Source organism: Antennarius striatus, chromosome 19 (genome assembly GCF_040054535.1).
Source record: "Antennarius striatus isolate MH-2024 chromosome 19, ASM4005453v1, whole genome shotgun sequence".
Classification (NCBI taxonomy): Eukaryota; Metazoa; Chordata; class Actinopteri; order Lophiiformes; family Antennariidae; genus Antennarius; species Antennarius striatus.
This window is the reverse complement of record NC_090794.1, coordinates 15,846,824-15,864,925: the sequence shown is the minus strand read 5'-3', so window position 1 is coordinate 15,864,925 and position 18,102 is coordinate 15,846,824. Positions and strand designations below refer to the sequence as shown.

The following is an 18,102-nucleotide window of genomic DNA, read 5'->3' as shown; positions in this document are numbered from 1 at the left end:
AACCACACAACAAAAGCCTCCACAACTACCCCTCCTTAAAATAAGACCAAATCCCCTTGACCCACATTCCACCACAGCAGGATGGATGGGGAACCACCCCCTTCCCAAGGCACACACATGCAAACACAATAGCTTTCTCACCCTTTCTGGCCTCTGAAAATAAAGGAAGGGGGTGGTCAACTTTTCTACTATCAACACACACTGCAGTCAGAGGAAGTATGTGGACTGCAACTGAAGTGAGCAGGAATAAAGATGGTCCAGATTAATAAAATAAATCACATCCTGGTGGGCTCTCGCTCTCTCACGGGTGTTATTTACAGGTAGTTGTTCAATCACATAGCTGTTCAGCAAGCAAGTCAAAATCAGAAGAAACACAGACATCACGTAACAACAGCTAGTCTGTGTGATAGTAGACAGTAGCAAACACAACGTCACTAAATCAGGAAATTAATTGAGTTCAAATCCCAAAAGAGTACATGATAACAGAAAGGATTTTATTAATGACCTTCTGGGTAGGCTTCTCTTTTTTTGAATGGAGAGGAGTGTGTGTGTGTGTGTGTGTGTGTGTGTGTGTGTGTGTGTGTGTGTGTGTGTGTGTGTGTGTGTGTGTGTGTGTGTGTGTGTGTGTGTGTGTGTGTGTGTGTGTGTGTGTGTGTGTGTGTGTGTGTGTGTCTGTGTGTCTGTGTGTGTGTGTCTGTGTGTGTGTGTCTGTGTGTGTGTGAGTACATGCGCATAAGTAGGGTTCGACTGTTAAAAGACAGACGAGGCCATGTGTTTGCAAATCAACAATAAAACAGGAGTCATGTTGATTTAACAGATTACAGACATCTTCTCTGACTTTTTGATCTTAGTTTACGGCCAGTGGGTTACGAAACACATGCCGTTAACATCTCTAACATCCCTTGATTTAATTTAATTTAATTTAATTTAGGGGGGAAGGCAGTGGGTTAATGTGTGACTAAGGAGGGCGGGTATTTCGAATGACGACTGTGCCACAAAGAATGTGTGTGTGTGTGTGTGTGTGTGTGAGTGTGTGTGTGTGTGTGTGTGTGTGTGTGTGTGTGTGTGTGTGTGTGTGTGTGTGTGTGTGTGTGTGTGTGTGTGTGTGTGTGTGTGTGTGTGTGTGTGTGTGTGTGTGTGTGTGTGTGTGTGTGTGTGATGGGGCAGTTAGAAGATGAAGGCCTGCCGTTTGGGGGACTCCCCCGGGGCCGTAGCTCGCACCCTCTTTAGAGGGTGTTACATATCTCACAGTCAGAGTTGAATTGCGTCTCCCTGCCGCAGACAGGCTTTTGTTTGTGCCGTTGTGTGAGAGCGTGCTGTAAGATGATACTCTCGTGTTGAATATCACCGCTATCGACAAAAAATAAAAATAACATTCTTGTAAATTTAATGAGATAATGTTTGTGTTGTGGCTGTCTCACCACTGGTGGATGTCTGCTTTGTTAATGGGAGACGAGGAGGCAATGGAGCAGCTCTTTCTAGACACATAAAGTTTGTCAAATATATGAAAATCATCAATGTTGTTAATTGTGGCGACCTCTGAAGGGAAAAACCGAAAGGACAAGAAGAAGAATGCCATTAATTGTCTGGACTCTGGAGCACAAGCCCTTTAAACAAAAGACCAGGGAGGACAAGGAGGGACCCCATGTCCTCTCCCTACAGACCCCATTTAGCACCACATCTCTGATTGGGTCAAAGCATCTCTAGAGCCTCCTAAACACCACCAGCACAACAACAACATAATTATCTCATTAGCAGCTTGCAGAAGTCTGACAGGACTGCATGTTGGTTAGAAGCAAGACATACAAAACACAAGTGTCTAACATTACCCTGAAAAAAACATTTCCATATGAGCCAGTTAAAACATGCCAGTTTTTATTTTTCTCAACAATGACACGAATGTGCTCGTAATTAATTGCACCCCACTTCTTCAATTCCCACTGGGAATTATGATCCCAATTTAATCTAATGGAGTGCATGATGTGACAGGAAGGTGACTAAAGGACGGGGAGCTAAATGGACGTCTGCGCTGCAGCTTCTAACACTTGCATCTGGCAGCTGTCACAGCTAAATTCTTTTCCCATAAAGTTTGGCCATAGTATGCAGAACAGTTCAGGACCACAGATGGTGAATCCAGCCCCGCACAGCAGAGGAGCAGGTTTCTGCAGCGGGGTCACTGTAAAACAAGGATATATTGTGCCACCTTTTCTCACAGGCATCCTTCAAAGCAACTAGTGAATAACAGCATATAAGGTAAGGTTGGATTAAATGTGGATGAATGAGAAGTATGCAAAAATTCAAGCATTATTTTCACTTCCTCGTGATGAGACTCTGCAGCTGCCAAATCAAAAGTGAATCATCTCGCTAGTGCCAGAGGAAACCACACCCTCAGGATAACAATGCCTTCGAGCCATTCATGCCCGCAGAAACCGTGGCTTTTGGTTTGGAAACATCAAAATGACTAAAAGTCAGCACATATACAAAATAAAGAGTTCAACTGATTCTACTGATGCGTCACAGACAAGTCACAACATTTTCTTTGCAAAATTGAAAAGACATAAACAAATGATGATAAGTATAAAAAAATTAATGAATGTTCTTACCTGTTAGAGTTATTGTTCCAAGCATTGGTATAAAAACCCAAAAGTCCTTACTCTGAAAAAATTACAAAATACAAAAAAATATTTGTCTGTTTGGTGTCTCTGCTGTTATGACGTCTCTGCACCCTTAATGAAAACTAAATTTAAAGATTTGTGTCTGTGAATGTGTTCCGTCTCATCTGGTGAAGTCACAGCGAGGGCAGGAGCTGGGTCTCCTCCGATGCTTCTAGTCAGTCTGACCAGACAAGAGGCTCCACACTCATTTCAACGGTCTGAAACACGTGTCACCGTGGGACCACCCCTGCCTCCCTCATTCTCCCACCTCCCTCTCTGTTCTTCAGCTGTTCTGAATGAGCCCCTGCCTCAACTCCCTCCCCCTCATGCGCTCATCCTACTTCAGACCTCCACCCCCACCCCAGAATGACTGGAGATCATCATGTGATCCTTCAAGGAGGAATTTGCTACCTACCCTCCCAAAATACTGCAACTATTATACATCTGACTCCATATCACACCTCCCTCACCATGTGCATCCTGTTACACACATTGTTCCTTCTGAGAATGGTGTGGGAGTCGGTTGTACTCGTACTTATTCTGGAGAAATGGTTTGTGTTTTACTTCAAAACCCATTGACAACACCCATCCCTTCTTCTCCCACTTTTCAGGAGGCATCCAGGCTATCCTCCATGTTGCAGGTCTCCAATCCTGTAGAGGAATGTTGGCGACAGCAAACCAGATTTTTCATTGACAACACTTTTACATATGTAGAATATTTTATAGAAAAAATGTGTTTTAACCAAATTCTTGAGCAGTGGCTGTCTACTCCCTGTGAATGCTAAGAGGTCCTTCACAATGACTCCAGTTCAGACACATTTAATTCAGCTTTTGTGTGGGGGGGGAGAAGGAATGCAGATAAATCCTCAGGTAAATACCAACATAATCAGATCTGTCACACCACAGTATTGTCCTGGGGGAATGTGTGAATTCCACCTGGAAGGCTCCCAAAAGTGTGATAACACTGGCAATCATGTACACTGAAAGCTCCTCACGTTATGTGCATGTTATGTGGGAATAGTATGTACTCTGTGGGAAAAGTATTGATTACAAGTCTTACTACAATTATCAGGAAAAGTGCTTGGGTGCTAAATTATTAAAGGATCACAGTGCTTTAGCAAACAGCAGGAGAGTCATCAGTCTGTTCAAGCCTTAAAATGTATATTTTCTCAATTCCCATGACGCAAAAGAACAACTTAAATGAAATCAGATTTTAAAAAACGTTTTCAGGCTAACATTCATAGTACTGTAATTGTGATGTTCTGCATCCTCTGGGAAAAGAACAGACCAGCTTTTTCCCATGTATATTACTCTCTGATATACTCATTTCTACTGGTGGGATTGGGTGTTGGTTAAAACAATTAAGGAGGATAATAATAAATTTGAAATGACCAGATAATTCACTGGCGTCGTGCCCGGAGTGTCCCCCGCCTCACGCCCTATACCGCCAAGATAGGCTCTGGCTCCCCGTGACCCGTTGCGGCGGATATAGTGGTGGTAATCTGAAGATGACTGACTGACAGATGATTCAGTTTGTCTCGGAGGCAGGAGTGAAGAACAGAGCTGAGGGCAGAAATAAAGAAAATAGTAAAAGTAATAAACAATATTTTCAGAGGAGTTTCTGATGATAGATGTTCTGTTCTAAGCCATATTGATTTAGTTACATGTTTAAATTCTGTACATATTATTTAATTACTTGCAGAAAGTTGAGAATGCCGCGGTGCACTGGCGTCGCGCCCGGAGTTTCCCCTGCCCCACGCCCTCAGTCAGCTGGGATAGGCTCCAGCTCCCCGCAACCCGCCACAGTGAATGAAGCGGTACACAACGAATGAATGAATGAAGTTGAGAGTGAAATTATATGGCTATTCTGTGGACCCATTATTTAGTAGTGATTTACTAAGAATGTGTTTTTCTGACACACCAATGAGGCATTCAGCTGCAGTGACTCATGCTGTGGTATTTGTCTGCACTAGACTACACTGGCTGGTATGACAGTACTGTATATTATGCTGAATGGACAGTGAATCAGACCCAGAGGAATTCAACAGTTAATGAGAACATCTCTGTTGGAGCGATCCAAGTCTTCCTTTTCCCACCCAGCTTCCTTCATGTAACTCATTCAAATTGGTCACATTCCTGGACTTCTTTATTGTAAGCATAGCTTCAAAGGAGACCGACGCCTATGGGAACAGTTATTTTAAAGAAAAACATGACTCATCCTGGACATACAAGACAGGCCTTTGTTTTAAATATTTACATTTTGATTCAGAGGTTAAAAAGATTTCAAAACTTGAGGTCCACATATTGTTGGACCATCTTCCAAAAATAACATGATTTAGAGAAACTGAATAAAACAAATCATGTTATTAAAAACGTTATTTATTTGGCAGGGCCTATTATATTATGGTAAATACAAGTTAGAGATTAGAAATGTGATGGTTTTAACATCTTTAAATTCATGCTGCACACATCTGTAGTTAAATGTTGTCTTCAACTAGTACCAATTAAACCCACTGAATAACATGTTTGTTTTGTACTACAAAAGCCCGAAACACACAAAAAGGCAGTGTTGTCACTAACATACATTCAATCCTCAGTGCTGATGTCATCTACATGAACTATGCAAACAGTAAAATCTAATCTCTAATAATATAGATAAATATTAATAGTATTTTTTGTATTTAGCTTTTGTCACAGTCTGGTTCTGTTCCTTGTGGAGAAGGATGTGGAAGATGAAGTAAACTGGCAGAAGCACATTAGCAGCTAGCTCCCCTGTTGCTGAACTAAAAGAGTAATCTGTAACCAGTTGTAGTAACTTTCTTTGTTTCCCTTTTACAGAAATGGGGCAGGGTATGAAAACCACTTTTTAGAGTCTACAGCTATTTTATGATTGCTAGTATTCTCTAAATCTGAGTGTGATCCAAAAGTGGCCGGATGTGCTTGATACGGAAAGAGCATCAGATTCCGGCAGCATGGGAAAGACTTACAACCTACTGTAAATCTGAGAGAACCACATATTTATTTACCAGATTACCATATTTGTTTTAATTTTCATTTTTTTATAGATAAATGCTGAATGAGTTAAAATGAACTGGAATCATATTGTTTAGTGCAGTTAAAGTGGGATAAACCAGGACCGGGTCTGTGGAGGTGACGCCCCACATATCTTGATAAATCAGAAAACATGCCTGAGTTGAGGAATGCTAAGGAGGGGTCTTGAATAGTTGGGGGTTGGGGTGCTGGGCGGAGGGGCTTTTTGTTGCTTGTAAAAAAAAAAGTGAATGACATCATCAGACGGCACAGAGGAAGACGCCTCTTACTTTTCTGGACGGGACAATGTTGAAAAAAATGGAGGAAAGGGAAATGAGGGCTGTGAGTGTGTGAACGGCTCAAGATCAGAGGGATCATTCCTTCAATATCTCTTTTGTCTTCTCCCTTTCTCTTGTTCCTTTCACACCAACATTTTTATCTCCTGAATCGTCACTCCAGAACCCCTTTAATCCCACCTTCTACTGCTTTCCCCTCTATCAGAACTGTTCTCTTGAGCCCCCACCACTTCTTCTATTTGTGTGTGGACCAGAGGGATGGATAACATGTCGGACAGGAAACAGAGTCACATCAGTGTTTCCTCTTCCTTGTGCCTGTTTCCTCGAGTAACACATCATTACACAAACTGTCCAGTAAACCTGCTGAGATTACAGATGACAACAACATTGTGATGTCTAATAGTCGTGACATCACACAATCCTGCAGCAGCTTCCTGTAAAATCACAATGGGATTGAAAGTGATTTTATTCACGTACAAAGCTGGTCTGTCAGGCACCAGCATACCTCACTGAGCTCACGTCCTGTCTAGTACATTAAGTTCCCAGGATGCGGGCTTATTTGTGGTCCCCAGAGTCTGAGAGTAGAAGAGGAGACGGAGCCTTTAGTTATCAGGCTCCCATTCCACTGAGCCATCTTCCAGTTTCAGTCCATGAGGCAGACCTCCTCTCTCCCTCTCCTCATCTAAGGTTCAGCTTATGATGTGATATACTATATGTGTTCTCGAAAGGCCTGCATTGGACATTTGCCTCCTAGTTATTCTGCATCATCTTGTCTCGTCACACAGGCTCCGTCTACACGATGATGGCTTTTTTTAAAAACGCAACTTTTAAAAACACATCGAAAACGAATCGCGTCCACACGACATCGTTTTCAAAAAAATCTCCGTCCACACGTTAACGCAGCAGTGCGTTTTCGAAGACGGCTATAAGCATGCCAAACCATGTGGTGGCAGTATTGAGTCAAATTTTATCCAATAGGAATCCTCCGTATTTTGTTGTCACAACACAAGGGCCCAGAAATATGACGTCGCAGAGATTTTCATCGCAGGCAAGACATCAGCGTTTTTTAGAAGTTGCGGATACAACGTCCACACGACAACGCAGACCCAGCGTTTTTTTAAAAACCTGATGAAACCCCACCTGCTGGAGGGCCCATCCTGGAAAAGGTCCACATTTACAAACGAAACAATGCTAAGAGGTGAAAGAAAAAGAATTTATCACTTCTTCAAACTTTCTGGGTTGACAACATTCCTGTCTTTGATCTGTGTTTCTTTCTTCTGTGCATATTCAGTATTCAACTTGATGAAGGCTTTGTGTGGAGTGGTGGAATGACGCTGGTAAAAAGCAAATCAGTTGTTAAAGGGGATCACATCTCTGTTCCAAAAGACAAGCTTCCCATGCCACACTGCACGACAACTTTCCTATAAATATTCCTAACTGTTGCTCACACCCTTCATCCATCTCCACTAACCTCAGTGTCAGGTGTATCATAAGAAAAGAGCTGAGATTCGTTCACTTTCACTCAAACGTGGCTCATCTTAACAAGACATCTAATCTTTCTTCAAACAACAAACAGATTGAGCAATGAGGGTTATTTCAACAACCGTTTAACTTATTTTGGACTTTTGTAGAAATAAATGTCAGATGGAACAAAGGCGGCTCACTAAAGTATCAAGTCTCTGCCAGCAAGAATATTACAACATCTGAGACAAGTCAAAACCTCCACTGACACATTTTTGGCACATATTGAAAGTAGACTTGATCATTAACTGAGAAGACAAAATGACTTACTAATGCATATGGATTTTGTCCGCGTGTTGCATTGTTGCCCGTGCTATTACACTATTAAAGGGGAGACGTACTGAGTTAGTCGCATTCCTGGTCCATTGTCTCAGTCCTTCATGTGCCTGGGGGCGGTTATGTGTTGAGGAGAGATTAAGTTCCCTGATGCCAGATGAGATGAGAGTGGAGCGCCTGTGGAGACGACTAGGTCATGAGGGGGGTTAGAGACGCCCTGGTAGGAGTCTACTACGAGTTTGACCTTTTTACTGTATATCTTTAGGCATGTGTACTGTGATACTCATTTTAATACTTGGAGGGAATATCACAAGATTTAAATGTAGAGCACACAGATTTTTACAGTTAGACCTATTTGTACAGATTTAAAGTCAGATCTGAAGCACCTGCCCTCTCGCCAAACTAGAAACCAAACAGGACAAGAGTCATTTGCATCACACAACTACATGAGAAGTCATTGCAAAGCCCTGTGTACATGAGAATTAATGTCCTGTGATATATGATATATGTTGGTGTGTCTCCGTGCAAGCTGAAAACTCTAGCATTAAAATTATTATCCAGCATTTGTTGAATGGACACCCACAGCTATACGACACAATATTATGGTGATCTCGAGAACTACATGAATAGGGATGGGGCTAGGAAAAGAGTGGGATCAGCTATCAGCTGCACTTTACATTACATGTAAGAGTGACGTGATAGAAATGTCTCTTTGGTCAAAAGAGCAGCAGGTGACAATCGTAGGTTTCGAAAAGTCTTCATTCCCCTCCAGCCCTGAAGTGAAGCATTAAATCACCCACTTTGTAACAAATGACTGAATAAAATATGCTGCAGATGAACCTAATTGAACTGCTGACTGGACAATGATGGATCATGAGGGTCAAGGGTCCATTTCAGCACTCCTATCCCTAGCAATCCAAAAAACAACAACCTTTGCCTCCCAAATACTTTACTCTGGGATCACATCCTATAACTGAGGACCAGACATCACCCTGACGTCTTGCAGTGAGGTGATGGATCAGCATCTGCGTAAAGGTGGGATGAACAAATTCCTCCTAGTAGTGAAAGTTAGGAAGAACAAGATGCACTAGTGTCTCAATAATTATTACGGCCAGTTGGAATGTAAAAGGAATACAGGCACAGATCCAAAGGCGACCATTCCGCAGCTGGATTGAGTTATGATGACTGTATGTTATGAAGCCTTGTTGGCAGAGATCAGATGGCGCTTAAGTGAAGGGAGAGGTCCTTCCACGGGATGATGAATGCTTTGGCAACACGACTACACAGGTCCCCAGAGCCAAACCTGAGTAAGTCCATCCTGGAACCAGCCACCCACACACACACACACACACACACACACACACACACACACACACACACACACACACACACACACACACACACACACACACAGACACACACACACACACACACACACACACACACACACACACACACACACACACACACACACACACACACACACACACACACACACACACACTAATGCACATGCACATCCACAGCATGCATTCACCTCATAAAAGTTAACATCTGCAACGAAATAAATTTAAAAAAATATCACGCAGAGCAAAGATTCTCTGACAACTCATGACGCACAACCAGCATAAAAAAATAATTTACCAAAACATACAGTATAGTACAAGTTGTAATTCTTACTTGCTTTAATTATTTACTCATATAATGAATGTAAAAGAAATATGGATGATATGCCCTAAAACTGAAACAGATTGTATTTCTGACAAGAAAGTATCCAGAGAACACGTAACTCACTAGAGCTTCAACAACCAGCAAATTGTTTCCAGATCAAGTCAAATCCAAACCTTATAGTAAAAGTTGGTCAGAGAAAAAAGACTTTAAAAACATTCACATAGAATAGAATTGTTTTCAAAAAACAATGCATAAAACCTTAGCACTAAAATCAGAAAGAACATGTATTTCAAAATGTAAAACCACATTTTTATATTTCAGTATTTACATTTGCATTTGCTTTTCATTTGGCTCCCATTTTTCAAGAGTTCATGTCAGAGAGCAGATGGATGGGATTCCAAATTCTGTGTTGAAAACAGCTTATGGCAAAAAAAATGAACCTTCACTATAGGGGAACAGCTCTGGAGGACATTCCTGCAGTCAGCACACTCCCTACACATCTGCAGCATCTGGGGCTTTGAGCTGTGTGATAAAAGTGCGCACATTTTATTGTGACCATCCCAGAGCACAACTGTGTAATATCATGTTCAGTCAGCATATTGACCTGCTACAACTCTCAGGTGATAGATTATCTTCTTCAAGGGCAAAAAGCTCTGGCATGGATTTAATATGCAGGAACAGAGTTTCAGATCTTCTACAGCAAAACATTTTTTTGTGTGTATATATGCTGAATTTTTTGTCACTGACACATGTTGCTTATTTATTGAGAATTTCCCACACAAAAAAAGACAATTCTAGATCTGCGGCCAAATCTAAACAGCTCTCCACAAGTCTCGCATACATTCCTGCACAGCTTTCAATACAAATCTGTAACATTTTCAGATAAGCAGCTACACAGGATAACAAATGTAACGCCTTCACAGGCAGAGCTTAAAATATGATGGAAAAACAAGTTTAATTTAATAAACCAATTTTGTCAATAACTAATCATTCCAACACCAGCACAAGAACAGACAGAAAGTTACCACAGTGTGTGGCATCAATTTGTACATGAGCTCAAATGAGGTAATTAGTTTAGGAAGTGAAAGGAAACAAAGACGCATTAGTCTTTGACCTGTGGATAATAATTTCCTACAAAAGGGGCCCAAACTGCTAAGGATGCGTCAAACAAATCTGCATTCTCTTCTCTCAGGCTGAACAAAAAACTTTATCTGCCCTCTGTTAGAATCTGTGAACCATCTGGGAGGGACTGTTAAAGCTCAATCTGCTGAATTACATCAACTATGATGTCAGACTTTCGGCTCCCCTTGAACCCCATGAATCCACACCCCTAACACTAGCAACACAAAGACTCACGCCTCAAGTGTTAGATCATTCAAACAAAAACTGAAGTGATGAGGCTGCACTAAAAAGCCCTTCTCTCTCTTTAGTCATTGTTGATCCCCCTCTCCCCCCTTCTACTTGCTCTCTCATGTTCGGCACCAGAAACCCTTCTGAGCACTTTAATGTCCTGTAATATTTATTCAGTAAACTCTAAACTCCTCCACCTCAGCTTTGTTATTCCACTCTGGCACCGGATAGACGTTAAAATAAATGACCTTCAAACAACATTTCACCCCAATTTTGATATTCGTGGAAATCCCCAAAAGTGTAAATAACAGGAAATAAGCACCATCCATTTGTTTCCCCTAAATAAGGACACACAAAAACCAACAGCTCTCCTTTTGGAGAGGCATGGCCACTTTATGGAAGGTAGCAGATTTAGTCTTAGTCTTCACAAAGAGGTGGACTATTGATGAACATGCTGGAGAATGGAATTCTTCATCCTTTGACGCCATAAATAAATACTTTTAGTCATTTTATTAAAATCCCATGAAAGATTAGAGTAAAATATTTCTACTGATGTGTATAAACTGATAAATAAGTTTGTTTTATTAGATATCTCTACTTTGAAGGTGGCTCCCGAGGTCAGTGTGTGATGCGTTTGGGGTGTGTTGTTTCATCATTACGTTGGCCTTTAATCTAGAAACACTCTGGTACACCCGATAGGGAGAGATTACAGCCTTGTGTTTGCATTTGTGTGTGTTTTCTGGAGCCTGTCTGCACATGCTTCAGTGTTTCGATCTGCAAGCCGTCTCCTTTTCTTCTTCACTGTTATCAGAGAGATTCCTCCACACTTCCTGTCTCCCACAATCCATTGCTGTCTTTACTGAGCTGCACAAGTCCCAGCTCCCCCTTCTTCTCTTTTTTTAACCCATTATGTATCTGTTGTGTGTCTCCCTTACCCTCACTCCCCTGCACTCCTGTAATCTGGGCCTTGACGTTCTTTACCTTCGTCTGTTGTTTTCTTGTGTTGCTCTATTATTTCCATTCTTGCAGCTGAGAGCACTGGTCTGATCAAATCTTTGTCACCTGGGCTTTTTGGATGATCTGAGCAGATGTTACTTCAGCATTTCTGAATAAAAGTGTGGGTTTGTTTGAGCCAAAACAAACTGCTACTGATCAAAATGTCTGATCTGTTTGATTCTATTAAGGATGTGTCTAAATATAATTTGTGTCCATTTTGGATCATGATGCATGAATAAAGAACGACTGTATGTTCTTTTGGTTTGGTAAACTATATACAATTTCCATCACCATTACTTCAGGTTTGTGAATGTGACAGCAAATGGTCTGCAGATTGTGTTTATGCATGCATAAGTGCACAACATCTAAGCATTCCTAGAGAGAGATAAATGTTCATGCCCAATTTTCAGATCTATATCTTTCCACATTACAACTTAACTCACAATGCTAATGTCCACAGAAGCAATGATTCCAACAGCTAAATTACTCTCCGCGTCTGCCATACAGCACATTGACACATCAACTATGAATGTCTGCCCTGAAAAGCATCTCAGGTTACTCTATAAATGGATAGAATCGCTTCATTAAATAGCTTATTAAATCAGTTCTGTGACAGAGTGGTATTTGACATATCTCTGTGTTTTAAGTAGTATTGGGTTACACATTCCCTTGGGCCATAACATATTATGAAGTGCACAGATTGCTCTCTGTAGGGCCAGGGTCATGGCCTGCTAAATATTTAGGTAGGGCGCACAGGGCCTCGTAGGCCTCCCAAATTGAAGGAGACATGATAGAAATGGCAAAGAAAATAAACATCTCTGGAAACAAGACGATGCTGCCAGAGATGGACAGAGCAGGTTGTTGAGAATGTAAGATGTAGCGACAAATACCAAATTTGTCTGTTGTACAAAACCAGAAATGGTTTTTGACTCTTCAACTAACAATAAGCAACTCTTTGTGTGAAGTAGTAAAGATGTGAATTTATAACTCTGTGAAATGACACTGGGAGATTCAGCAACCCCCCCCCCCCATTTATTCAATGTCTATAAATTCAGAACGTTTTCTGTTTGGATTTGATCACAAGATTTTGCAAACATTTGCATAAAAATCAAATTGACAATAGTTAGGACATAACAATGTGTTCATGTATTGACCTGAGAGCTGAGAGACACTCAGAGAAATGCAGGATGGGAATGTAGATGTGTGTGGCTCCTGTGTCAGAGGTAGGTGTCACTTATGTGTTGACAAAGGGATTAGTTTAGGATCAAGTAGGTCTCGTTGAGGCATGAAGACATCTGTAGGCAGGAATTTGCACACACACACACACACACACACACACACACACACACACACACACACACACACACACACACACACACACACACACACACACACACACACACACACACACACACACACATACACACACACACCACCACCACCACCACCACCACTACCTACCAACCAAAGACCACGCTGTAAATCAATAGTACTGATGGGAGGGACACACATTCACACACACCTTCTGTGTCGTCCTGTGGGTGTCCACTCAGACTGGAGATGCTGGAGACCTGTCCATTTTTCTGGAGCAGCTGAAAAGAACAGAGAAAGGAATGTTCTGAGTTCAGAGATATTTCTTACAATTTCACAGACATATGATTGTGTCAGCTTGCAAACAACACAGCCCGGCTCTCAGCTGCTTATCAGTGAATCTGGGTCCTGCCTGAGTGTATCCTGGCAGGTACCAGTTCGAGCTGACAGCCCTACAATAGGAGGCAGGCCGATGTTTTGTGTGTCAGGACCAGCAGAGAGTGAACCAGAGCCTCCTCACAGAGCCACTAATCTAACTAATGGGCACATCGGGCTCTATTCCCACCAGCACAGACTACTCCAGGGAAGCCCTGAAAACTGACACCACAGATTAGACTCTGTTTGGGACAGTTTGCTCAGACAAAACCAAAGTTGAGAAAAAGAAAGTGAGTGTGAGGCGGGGGGGCAGAGGGAGAGGCCTGTCTTACATCTACAGTATGTGGTGTTGCAACACAAACGCTAACATTCTGCAGCCAGATGATGTGTTCACTAGAGAAATATTTCCTTGTCTCATCAGCAAAACTGTTTTAACTTCTTCTACATATTGACATCAAGAAAAAACTCTTTAATTCAGAAAAACACGAAATTATTTTTCCAGAGTAACATTTCCACCCAAATGATTTTATTATTCAGATATCTGGTACACAAATGTCAGCTGTTTCCAGCTGATCTGCCAAAGCACATGGCATGTGAGTTATTAATAAGAATTGAAGACAGAAAAAAAAAGTTGATCCAATCTGCTGATCCCCCATGATGCTCTATGTCCTCATGATGCCATTCTGATCAACACATGAAGGGAGAATCTCAATGAAGAGAGTTCTTGCCAACTATGGCTGAAATGATTCCATAGTAACTTCATTACTAAAAATCTAAGAGCAAAATGATGTGTTTAAATTCCATTTGAATCCAGACGACCCTGAAGCTCACCGTGTTTCATATGCACAGCTATTTCTGTGGCAGACAATTATCCAATTGTATCCACAGCCCTCAGTAAATAGTCGTTTGTTTTTGTGCTTCAGAACACATAATGATATAACGTAGGATTGAGTGTTAAATTACTTAATCAATACTCACAATAACATAAACCAATTACTGTATTAATCAATTACTGCAGCCCTAATACTGACATGGTTCTTAAGTAGTGTCACTTCAGCTTCCCTCATTTTGCAGGATGTTTTCAATCAGATGATGAACTGAAGACGACGACATGATGCCAGTGAATCATCATTTGAGAAATTGATTCAAAGTAAGGTCAAACTGACCAGTTACTGGAATCTTAAAGCCTGTTAAAAGCCATTGTAGTGTAGACTGAAATTTACAGTATTTTCTCTTCCAACTATAGTATGGACATGTGACGCATGTATGATTATTTGGGAAATGGTTCAGTCCTTCTGACGACCTAAGGTTAGATGGGGTCTGTGTGCCATCAGCTGACCTCTAGACCTGTGCTAACCCCACCCAACCCTCCAATCTCATGATTGGAATTCCCACCATTCCTTACCCTCTTCTGCAAATTCCATGTATCTCCCAACACCTGACTCTGGCTTCTAACTTTAGCCTACCTCCCGCATGTGATCACCCTTTCACTACCTCTGTCCAAAATTACCTCACAAGTCCCAGTTGACCCCACACCCTGGCCTCCAGGCATCAATGATGACATGACTGTGTGGTCAGGACATTCTGACATAAATCCTCAGCTTCAACATAATGCTGAGGATGAAGACGAATGGCCCTCCGCTACATCATAATATAAAGTATATTCAAACCCAGCATCTTTGAATTTATATATGTACTTTTTTGAAAACGTTTCACCCTTGGTCTTACTAATCAGTGTTTAAATCAGCTCGAACTCTTCATCAACCCAAGGAGATCTTACATTAGCTGTAGCAAGAAAAGAAGCTGATGTGTAATGCAAGCAAAGTAGTGTTTCTGTTCCACAAAGCCAGATGTTCACTCAGAGAAGGGATAGTGGTTCGAGGCAAAATGACCCCAAAGATCATGGAAGTATGACAAGCTTGACTTGGATCGCTTTATCCACCCATACCCCAAAGGATTTTTGACTGCACAGCTGCTGGTTCCTGTAGGCCAGTGGTCTCCAAACCCCAGACGGTGGACCGGTACCGGTCCATGGGTCTGTCGGTACTGGGCCAAACAGAAAGAATACAGAACTTACATTATTTCTGTTTATTTATCTGATGGAACGGGAATGATGTTGTATTATGGAAAATGACTGGATTCTCTCCTCCACATCTGTCTATGAGTCACTCTTGATACCTGTGCAAATGCTTGCCTTGGTCATCATTTTATTTCCTTGTATTTATCTACCACACCTTAAAGGACGGCCTGTGAAAATATTGTCTGACGTGAAACCAATCGGTGATACAAAAAAAAGTTGGGGATCAATGCTGCAGACTATGCCATGTGAATGATTCTTTATTGTGTGGTATTTATGTAATATAAGCATTTTCTTTAACAATATGCAGTATTTGAGTGATTAAATGGGAATATTTCAGTGATTTAGCACCTGTTAAGCACACTGATATGAAGCAGTGGGGTGACATTTTACTTTATTTCACCCTCCCGCAACCCATCCATCATTCATCACACTCATGATGTTCACCACCACAAAGTTCAGACTTTGAATATGAAGGTCTAAAATGATTTCAGAGCAGCCCTACTGTGCAATGCAAATACTCAATCACAAAACAGTGTTCAATGCCACGTTGGGATTAGACTATAAACCAATAAATTCATAAATGCACATATAGTCACAGTTTGTGGAGTATATTTGGCAGCATATAAATTAATTCTTGTAAAAGAAATCTTCATAAAATGCTAATTAAATACATACAAGAACGAGCCTACATGACTTAGAAAAGGAAAGCACTGCAATCTGGTTTGAACTGTCCTTAACTGGTCTTTGAACTCCATTTCTACGAACTGAGGGACTTTCTTTATTTAAACAAATATCCGTTGCATTCATGTTTCTGCCAAAAATTCTGATTAAACCTATCATTTCCAGATAAACCCCCCTGTTTTTGCATCTACAGTACCTTTGTAGCCTGCTGCGCATCTCTGCTTGAGTCCACGCTCAAGGCCATGTTGGTCGCTATTAGAATAACACAACCCACTCTCTGACTGAAACATCAGCCTGGCATTGCATTGTGGGCAATACAGAAAAGACACAGCTCATATTTGACCCATTCCAAGATGGGAAGGCTGTGTTATTATAAGAACCGCGCTTCAGTTTATCATTCCAGCGAACTGGAACTGACCTGACTCACAAACTGATAGCCACAGCCCTCGTCTGAGCTGCTTTGAATTCCTCTCATTTCCCAGACAGAATATGTGCAATTCTCTCTGCCAGTTGTGCATTTTTTGAAATTGGCATGGTCAACATGGTCTGCCACAAAGACCTAACTACAGAAACGGACCTGATCTAAACTGTGCACACACGAATCATCACAAAACAAATCATCAACACTGAGTAAAAATAGCGTTTTGTTTTCTGTCTGGTTTTCTGTATGAAGAAATCAGATTTTATATGACACAAAACAAGCTGTTATTTATCCAGAAGTAGATGGAGAGATAGAGGAGTTACAGTGGGCTTTCACTCATGTGCAGAGGGTACATAAATAATAGTGTAATGGTATATCTTTGCTAGCATGTGTTTATAACATGTTTACGATAATGGATTAGTTATGTAGACCGTGACTCTTTTCAAATGATAAAAATAAAGGGGATAACCATTAGAAAACAACTCCCACCTCTTTTAGGAGCCATTTCAGCTGTTTTCATTTGTTTTTCATCCCATCTTTGTTTACCTCAAGAGGCTAAATAATCCCAAATCCAAAATTTCTCATTACACCCTTCTATACCTCAGTGTTTACACATCCATGAGGCTTTCAGAGCCAGCCAGATGCTGTGAAGGTTTCTGTAAATGCAGTTTTAAAACTAAAGTACTGTTTGAAACTCATATAGGAAGACAAAGAGTGTTAGAAAAACAAAGCCAAACTGGACAATAGCAAAACCTTTGGAGAGATAAACAACCCCTATTATCCACATTAAAGGAAAATAATGGTGTTATTCGGTATCTGTTTTACTCTAAACATCATTGGGAAAGACCAAAAGTTCCCACCAAGTAGTGGCTGTGAAGGCAAAGTCTGACATGTTTGGTGTTTATTATCATTCATCCAGGTCATCAATGTAATCCATGAATAAGTTGTGTAACCCATAAAGGCTGAATCTGAAGCAACTGGACTTGTTCAGAGCTTGAAGATATTTCATCCAAAACCCTTCTTCAGTTCTAGCTGAGAGGTGGGGAGTAAAGCACTACTCACTGTGCCACCGTGCTGCCCATAGACAAACCAATGCCCAAACAAAAAAAAAGTTGCCTCCTTGGCCAACGTTAGACCAGAGGCCTTATCCTACAAATAAAAACAATGTCTTCGATAGACTTACAAAGTAAGCAGAGGAAATTTCCTCTCCAAGCAACGGATCATATCTTATTTGGTTTACTTTTCTGGCTTTCGCTTCAAATTCTTATGTTACCTGGGAGAGGGAAACTGTCAGCCTGTCAGCTACCCTGTTTATATTTCATTTATTTGAATTATTTATGTTTGTACAACAAATACAACAAACAGTAACATTTCCTATACTGTCCTTGACTAATGCAATAATGTAATAATGTAATGTGTTTATGCACTGAGTTGCTAAAG

The 18,102-nt window shown here is 41.1% G+C and overlaps 1 protein-coding gene across 2 annotated transcripts in view; it reads right to left on the bottom strand.

Moving 5' to 3' along the window:
- Nucleotides 1-18,102, bottom strand: part of akap12b (A kinase (PRKA) anchor protein 12b) — a 47,070-nt gene that overhangs the window by 8,319 nt on the left and 20,649 nt on the right. The window contains exon 2 of one of the 2 annotated variants that reach the window (XM_068341915.1): nt 13,317-13,386. In XM_068341915.1, the coding sequence (XP_068198016.1) occupies nt 13,317-13,386 (70 nt within the window). Of the gene's footprint in view, nt 1-2,603; nt 2,880-13,316; nt 13,387-18,102 lie in introns of those variants that run through there. The other variant, XM_068341916.1, reaches the window with a different exon arrangement.